Source organism: Bos grunniens, chromosome 15 (genome assembly GCF_055505025.1).
Source record: "Bos grunniens cultivar Pamir isolate PY7600 chromosome 15, Bosgru_T2T1.0, whole genome shotgun sequence".
Taxonomy (NCBI): domain Eukaryota; kingdom Metazoa; phylum Chordata; class Mammalia; order Artiodactyla; family Bovidae; genus Bos; species Bos grunniens.
The window spans coordinates 1,787,859-1,795,887 of record NC_141179.1 but is presented as its reverse complement, the minus strand read 5'-3'; the positions used below and the strand labels follow the sequence as shown (position 1 = coordinate 1,795,887).

At 52.0% G+C, this 8,029-nt stretch overlaps 1 protein-coding gene across 3 annotated transcripts; it reads right to left on the bottom strand.

Annotated features, from left to right (window-relative positions):
• Positions 1 to 2,929: 2,929 nt before the first annotated feature.
• On the bottom strand, positions 2,930 to 7,391 carry IZUMO1R (IZUMO1 receptor, JUNO). 3 transcript variants are annotated; one of them, XM_086338243.1, is made up of 5 exons: positions 7,279 to 7,391; positions 5,873 to 6,013; positions 4,812 to 5,000; positions 4,242 to 4,377; positions 2,930 to 3,249 (listed from the first exon to the last, which is right to left on the bottom strand). In XM_086338243.1, the coding sequence occupies exons 2-5, from the start codon at positions 6,008 to 6,010 to the stop codon at positions 3,206 to 3,208; spliced, it is 507 nt and encodes a 168-aa protein (XP_086194369.1). In that variant the 5' UTR covers positions 6,011 to 6,013; positions 7,279 to 7,391; the 3' UTR covers positions 2,930 to 3,205. The 3 variants fall into 3 exon arrangements, with proteins under 3 accessions (XP_086194369.1, XP_086194368.1, XP_086194370.1); XM_086338242.1 differs by lacking the exon at positions 2,930 to 3,249 and adding an exon at positions 3,456 to 4,110; XM_086338244.1 differs by lacking the exons at positions 2,930 to 3,249; positions 5,873 to 6,013 and adding an exon at positions 3,456 to 4,110 and having other exon boundaries at positions 7,279 to 7,368.
• Positions 7,392 to 8,029: the final 638 nt, after the last annotated feature.

Below are 8,029 nucleotides of genomic sequence, written 5' to 3'. Positions count from 1 at the left end.
TGTCCTCCACCTCCTTGTCTTTGGTTTGACCCCCCTTTTAATCTACTTATTACATAACAATGAGATTTTTTAAAAATCTGCAACTGTTGGTTCTTGAAGGTGGAATGACTTAAGTATCTTACTAAAATGATTGTTTATTTCTAAGTGTTCCCTTCCTAAGAGAATGTGAAGAAGACCAGTGAGCAACAGATTTCAGCAAATACTTAAAAGATGGAAAAGCACAGGAAAATCTGTCAGGGGGAACAGGGGTTGCCAGAAGAGGAGGAGGAGGCAGAAGGAGCTGATCCACCAGGAAGAACCTCTGGGAGGTTCTCAGTTGGCAGGCATGGGGGGCAGAGAGAGAAAGACTACATGCTCCCTCCCATGGCGACTTCTGCCCAAACCTAGAGCTCAGGAAACCCAACTTTAACCCCTGGTGTTTCGGATCCTGCAAGAGGTTCTCTCTAAAATTTAAGTTAAATTCTGGATAGTGCTGAAGTTTATATACGATGAAGTATCTGATGCTGGGACCCCAGAGAGAACCATCCTTAATCCAGCATTTGAAGGGTCTGTACTCCAATAGGGCTCCTGCCAACTCAGTCTTGAGAAACTACAAATGGACAATGGCCAGATGTATATAAAAATAGAATCCTAACTCATTATCTGCAGTAATGGGTTGAAGGCCAGAAAGCCAGCCTACTATCTATAAATCAGACTTACAGGAAGTTAGACAACTATCTTTGCAACCAACCCAAGAAGCCGAACAATAACTCTTCTAACAACCAGCTTCACATAGCCAGGACTTGACAACTAACAGCATCTCTAGTTTGTCGCTCTGCTCTCAACTGAGGACCTGTCAGTTCAATTCGATTGCTCAGTCCTGTCTGACTCTTTGCTACCCCATGGACTGCAGCAGACCAGGCTTCCCTGTCCATCAGGGACAGTCAGAGAAACAGACGACCAGTCAGAGAAAGCCAAATATACACCTCAACCAATCACGGGAGGCCCTGCTTCATTAGCCCGCCTCCAGCTTCTCCATGCCAACAGCCTCTAATCAGGGCACACCTGAAACCTCTCAAACTTTCTCCTTTGAGTCTCAGCCAAAATGCGAATAATGGTGGCTGACTCCCTTCCTATAGCAAGCTCTGACGAAAGAAACTTTGCTCATTCTCACTTGGTGAGTCTTCAGTTACTTCTAGTCAATGGCCCTCCCCATGGACCCAGAACTCCCCAGCAGCTTTGCCAGTCAGGAAAAAAGACCCACACATACAACCACGGAAGACACCTATACCAGTTGCCTAAAAAAATCAACCCAGTGCCTCATTCTTAAATACAACACACAGCCAAGGTCACTGGACACGAAGAAAGCCAGCAGTACATAGGAGATTAAGATAAACAGATTGACCTTGAAGAAAATGGATCTTTCGAGACCAGAAACATGCTTTAAAAAAATTCTAATTAGATCTTCAGTGAGATTTGAGAAGATATTGTGTCCATAAAACCAAAACCAGCAGGCTTTGAAGAACAAGGGAATTAAAAAAATGTCTCCTGGAAATTAAAAATACATTTCCAAAATTAAAAAGATTGGAAGATTAAGTTGAAAAACCAACAGAATAGAGAGCAAAAGTAGTCTGGATGTGTGCCAGAAAGATAAGCCACCTCTTGCAACTTTTCTGGAACTAAATCCAGCAATAGCTAGAAGCGGATACATTTAGAGTGCACCTAAATCCAGCAGGAGCCCTGGGGTCCAGGGGCTGGCTGGGGCTGCCTGTGTTAGAGATCCTTTGACCTTTGGGTTTAGCCAAGTACATGGATGCTCTTGATTAAAAACAAGCAACTTAACTGCAAATCTGACAGCTCCACTTCACTTCACTCCTTGAAACCCAGCACCCCTCCCAATCACATATGGTGAGACAGATCAGTCTCTTTCCAGACAGGGACCTGCCAGGACCCAGCTCCCCCACCCACCCCTCCATCCCCCATCCCTGCCCCAGCCCCAGTCCACAACATACCTGGGTGTTCAGTGAGCTGGAACTTTATGGCCAGATTTGAAAGTGTGATTGAAAGTGTTAGTCCATCAGTTGTGTCCGACTCTTTGCACCTCCATGGGCTGTAGCCCTCCAGGCTCCTTTGTCCATGGAATTCTCCAGGCAAGAATACTAGACTGGGTTGCCATTCCCTTTACCTGGTTTCAAAGCCACATGCTTTTGTCCTAATTTGAAAAGCGAGGGCATGAGAGTACCTCTTAAAGCTTTTGTGAGAATCAAAGGAGCTAATACCTGTGAGAAGCTTAGCAGAGCCCCAGGCACAGAGTAATCAGTAAATAGTAACCAGAACTAGTTTTCCTTTGTCTGTCTCAATTTTAACCCTACTTTGACAAATTTTTATATTTACATCTAAAATTACTAAAAAAAATAGTCATTAAACTCTCAGCTTTATTACCAAAGATACACTCTCAGACACCTCATTCAGTCCTCAATTCTTGAGAGATTTTACCTATTATACGTATTTTTGAAGCCACAATGGATTGACTGAAGAGCAATTAAAGGTCCTGCTTCATGCAGTTCATGCCTTGGGGATCTGGCTGGGTTTGGGCTCACATGTCCTTCGTGTTCTCAGTAAAGTGACCCTTTTTCACCAGGGCTCAAGCCTCACCTTTTTCGTGAGGTCGTCCTGGGACCCCCCGCCACGGCCCGGGGGTTCTGCCCACTGAAGTGCTTTGTCGCCACTGGGGCCGTCTGCCTCCTCCTCCAGATTCTGAGCACCTCACTTACAGAGCTCTCTCCATAGGTGTTAAAACTCGAGGGCCGTGCCTGTGATAGGTTTGGGCTTAAGTACCAGGAAAGCATGAGAGAGATGCAGGGTGGCATTGCCTGGTTTTCCCAACTCAACAGCAGCCTTACTAGACACTGCGCTGTATCAAGGAGAAGGTGGGGAGGCACCATCTCCACTGGGAAGGTCTGAGGGTCTGAAAGGTTCTGAGTGGGTATGTGGGCTGCCAGTCTGCTTGAAGAAGGGACGTGAAAGCCGCCTTCTCTGATCCCATTCCGCCTCTTCTCTCTTGGTCTTTGCGACACGCACAGCATGAGAAGCACAGAGTCCACCCTGATAGACAGGGGACTGCGTTTTCCCCTTAAGTTAAAATCATCTGGTCCACTTTCTCATTCCGAGTCTTCAGTGAAGGTCAAAAGACTTGTCCAAAGTCATACGGAAAGTGGTAAAGACGTTAGAACTCAGGCTTCCAGCATCTCAGACCAGTGTGCTGTGATTCTGAGGTTAAAATGAAGGGGAAAGCCGAAAGCATTTGAGGCTGCCACTTTGATCCTGGCCCCCAGAATCGAGCACATGGTCTGGGTGGCCCCATGGTTCCCTTGGCTTTGGGTCTTTTGTATGGTATGTTGCTAATATTGAAGAAAGGGGAGCATTGAAAGCTTTCTCACCAGAGGTGTTGTAAGGATATAGCAGGAGGGCCTGGCATGTATTAAGAAGTTTATTATCCTTAGGAAAGTGACAACCAACTTGGAGAGGTCACTACAGCTGGGGTCACACTGAAGGAAAGGTGGGTGCTGTTTTGTTGGAGACATCATGGTGGGAGGGGAGGCCAGGGCGGTCCCCCTCAGCTTTGCTGGGAGAGGGGGGGCGTGCACTGGGTAAGAAGGGCCTGGGACCCCGCATCCAAGTCCCCCGCCTTAAGACAGGAGGGGCTGGTCTCTGGTTCCTTCCTGGCCCCCAGCTGACTTCCAGGCCAGAGAGGCCCAGCAAAGCAAACTTGAAGGGACTGAAAGGAGGTCCCAAGGAAGGAGGTTGCTGCGGCCGGGCGGGCTGGGGCGGCGCAGGAGAGGGTGTGGGAGGAAGGGGGCTCTCAGGAGAGGAGAGGCAGGAGCAGAGGGAAGGCCAGGAGCCCGGGGCAGCGCGCCCAGGAGCGCGCGGGGCTGGCGAAGCGGCGGGCCACTTCCGCGTTGGGGTTGCCCCGGGCGGGTTCGAACCACTTCTGCAGACACTGCCCACTGCCCCTGCGCTCAGGGCTCGCCCTGAAGGAGCCGCTCCAGATCCTCTCACACAGGTCGGCGGGCGTAGGGAAGTGGTGCGGGAAGGGGCGGCAGGGCTCCCACTCGGGGCAGCGGGGCTTCCCTGCGGGGGCCAGGCGCAGGCCACTCAGCTATTCCCGTCCGCGCGGCCCCGGGACTTGCCCTGGGGGAGACCCAAGCTTGCATCTGCCTGGGGGAGGGGGGCCCTCCCGGGCACTGCCTAGCCTCACTTACCCCGACTCCAGGCCCAGCCGCCAAGCCAGTTGGACTTGCAGGTGTGGGAGGTGCGGCAGTCTGCCCACCAGCGCTCACAGTCCTCCAGGCACAGGGGCGCGTCCAGAACCCGCTCCGCCTGCCAGCGTGGGTCCACCTGAGTGCAGTGCAGCAAGAGGCAGAACTGTCAGAGCATCAGTTTGAAGACTGTCTACAGCTACAGTGATAGTTGGGTCAGATACCACCGGGACATATTCTCTTAACATCGCTAAATATTTTACAAATGAGAAAAACGAGGCTAGAGAGTTTGCACACGACTCTGTTCCTACAGACAGGAGAGGAGACCCAGTGCCTCCATCCTTCTGTTCTCCCTTGACCGCTCTCCCCGCAGGCAGTTCTCTAGGGTCAGAGGGAACTTCTCCGTCCTTCTCTCCAGCAGCAGCCTCTTGACTCTGCTCTTGTCCATAGCTGTCTGTTAGCGTCTTGGAGCTGAGCCTCTTAGGCACTCTGATGGATGTCAGGTGGGCCCTGATGGACGTGCGCCTCCCTCCCCGCTCCCCGTTCCCCCACCCCCAGCCCATCTCTTCCCACCTGCTGGATCCAAGGCCCCAGGTTGGGGGAGCACTGGTAGAAGCAGATGGCCTGGAGGAAGTGCCTCTGGCAGTCAGGCATCATTAGTCCGCAGTGAACCAGGCTGAAGTTGTAGAGCAGAGACACATCCAGGTGTGCTTCCCAGCTCGTGCTGGCTGTGCAGCAGGCGTTGTCCTTCCAGGGGATGCACTGAGCACAGACCAAGACACAAAAGCCATGGGGAGAAGGGGCAAGGGGGCAATGAGCAAGTGGGTCAGAAAGGTAAAGCCATCTGCTCGAAGAGGACCTTGCAAGTGGGATAGGCCAGTGTCCAAGGGGTGGAAGGAATGCTGATCATTTGTCAGTGTCCTCAGTCATGTCTGAGTCTTTGTGACCCCATGCACTGTAGCCTGCCAGGCTCCTCTGCCCATGGAATTTTCCAGGCAAGAATCCTGGAGTGGGTTGCCATTTTCTACTCCAGTTTGTCAGTATTCACACCCAAAGGATGCCTGGGCACTGGCCTCCCTGCCACAGACTGCATGTCCTCTAGGGACAGGGCTTTCAAGGTCTCAGACCCTGGTGGGGGGGCAGCGGGGAACCTAAGACCCTTGGAAATGTGGGATTGCACTAGAGGAGGGCGCCTGTAGCCGAGAAGGGCTCACAGGAGCATGCCAGCCCTAGTCCTCAGCCCTCATCCCTGTCAGTCGCCTTTAGGAACTTGGGGAGGAGTCCCTTAGGTCTTATTTTTTCCCCAGGGCCTGCTGGTGGGGGGGCAGAGGAGGCGAGCCTTGCTTGTTGGAATCTAGGCTGACCACTGATGAGTCTCTGGGATCACCATCTGCCCCGACTCCCTGAGTGGCCAGGCAGCTCAGGGATGGAAACGTTGAATCAGTCGGCATTTATGGTCTCAAAGGTCATAACCCCCCTCCAGTGGGGCCTTTGCCCACATCTCTGTCTCTTGAACCAAACGATTCAAGATGGACAGGGGTTCAGAAACCCTCTTGGCTTTTGTGTCTCTTCCCTGATCTGCCAAAGCAGTGCCCATCCCTCCCCGACCCCCACACCAGGGCTGGCCTCCATACCTCCTCATAGAGCTCAGCCTCCGGGCCGGGCTCTGGCTTATGGGGCTTGGCATTCATGCAGACATTGAGCAGCTCATGCCCAGTGCACGTGGGGGGCACTGCCCACAGCCCCAACAGGAGCCGCCACCACCACCCCATGGCCTGCCACAGAGAAGAGCCCCGCTGTGATGGGCAGAACCCCTCACTCCACACCCTGTCACCCCCAGAGCCAGCATGGGCTTCAAGCTTCCCTCAGACTCCATGACACTTGGGCTGCTTCTAGGACCTTTATCTGAGGCAGCATCATGAATGTCTCATCCCAACAAAGTTCCCAACAATGTCCAGACACTGAAGCAGGCCAGGGAGGGAAGAGACCAGCCCCAAGGTGAGGGAGTGTTGGGGTGGACTGGCTCCAGCTTTCCTGGGGACCTTCCCCAGCCCTTCTCCACATGGAGGCAGCCTTTCTAACTAGATAACATACGGGCTGGGAATTCAGAGCTCCGACCTTGGGTGAGTAACTAAACACACACTCAGTAGGCAGACTCTTCATGGGGCCAAGGATGCAGTAGGACTGGCTAGTATGGCGAATGCAGTCCTAACCCAACTCTAGCCCCTCTGGGAGGTCCCCTCCAGGCCCATAGCTTCTAGAGTTCCCTCTGGGCAGAGTCCTTTCCTCTCGAGCAGTGAGGGATCAGCCTCTACCATCCCCAAGTCATCACAAACCCGGCTTGAGTATGGGGTTGGGGAGCCAGGCACCCGGCAGCACTGCTGGCATCTCGGAGCAGGGAGCATGCCCAGGTGTGAGCCACTGGGCGTCTTCTACATGCAAAGCCACATCCTGTCACTGGGACGAGGAGGCTGGCTTTTCCCTTGATGCTTGTTGTGCCCTGTTTCCAGCTCTGTCCTGGGTAGTTCTCAGAATGGGAGAGAAACAAGCAAACAAAAAGGGCAGAGGCACACTCTGCCCCAGGCACTCAGTCCTGTAGGAGACACCCCTCAGCCTTCACTCACCCGAGAGCACAGGCCCCACGCTTCTCAGGAACCCACTGTGGATCCACCATGATAGAGCTGAAAATCTGCGGCCCAGCTCAGGCTGAGAGCCTCAAACATCAGGGGTGGAGACCCCAGTCCCACCCTTGGAGCCCATTTGTCGTTTGGTCACTAAGTCATGTCTGACTGTTTTGCAACCCTGTGGACTGCAGCTTGCCAGGCTTCTCTGTCCAAGAGATTTTCCAGGCAGGAATACTGGAGTGGTTTCCCATTTCCTTTTCCAGTTAGAGCCCATCCACAAGTCTGAACCCAAGGCTGTTCACTTTCCTCAGCACCAGTTTCAATGACAGAAATGGCCATGGGGTATTTCAAAGAAGCAGGGCATCAGATGGACAGAGGAAAGAGGCTGCCCCTTCTAGCATTTTCTTCATACTCACTTTCAAAGCAGGAGCCACACTCTCCCACCTCCAGAGATTGTAAGGATGAGGAGAGAGCGATGATCCTGCCTATTTATTTCTCCAAGGTCAGGTGCAGGAGCTGAGCTCCAGGTGGCTCCAGTTAGCAGCACCATCTTACCCATGTGTCGGGGCCTCCTATGGGCAGAGTCTCCCAGAGAAACAGACCTGGGAGGGTAAGATCCTGGGCTCTTTAGTTAGATCTTGTGTTCTCCTCTCAGCTCTGCTGCTTATTAGCTGGCTGATCATGAGAAAATTACATAAACTCTCTGAGTGTCACTTTCCCTGTCTCTAGAAAAGGCTGTTATGATGGGATTTTGGGGAAAAAGAAAGAAATTTCCTGAAAAGGACTTGGCATTGAGCCCGGCAAAGAGTAAGTCTAAATGGTTTTTATTCTTTTTTTTTTGCCTTCTACATGCCTCCCATGTTGTTATGCATGGGAACCCTGGCATGCTGCAGTTCATGGGGTCACAAAGTCAGACACAACTTAGCAACAGAACAACAGTTATGCATTTATTTTTACATTATAAAATTAATACATGTATTAAAAATAGAGGAAACAAAGAAAAGTGGGAAAGAAAATATCTATCATGCTACCTCCAAAATGTTCCCTTGTGGCTCAGCTGGTAAAGAATCCACCTGCAATGCAGGAGACCTGGGTTTGATCCCTGGGTTGGGAGGATCCCCTGGAGAAGGGAAAGGCTACCCACTCCAGTAGTCTGGCCTGGAAAAT

What these genes read in the sequence shown, in the direction of transcription:
- IZUMO1R (XM_086338242.1), bottom strand. Translation starts at nt 6,010, where the DNA reads ATGGGGTGGTGGTGGCGGCTCCTGTTGGGGCTGTGGGCAGTGCCCCCC. An exon ending in TGGGGCCTTGGATCCAGCAG is followed by an intron (nt 4,378 to 4,811) that starts GTGGGAAGAGAT and finishes CACTGCACTCAG; the next exon opens with GTGGACCCACGCTGGCAGGC. An exon ending in CGGCTGGGCCTGGAGTCGGG is followed by an intron (nt 4,111 to 4,241) that starts GTAAGTGAGGCT and finishes TGGCCCCCGCAG; the next exon opens with GGAAGCCCCGCTGCCCCGAG.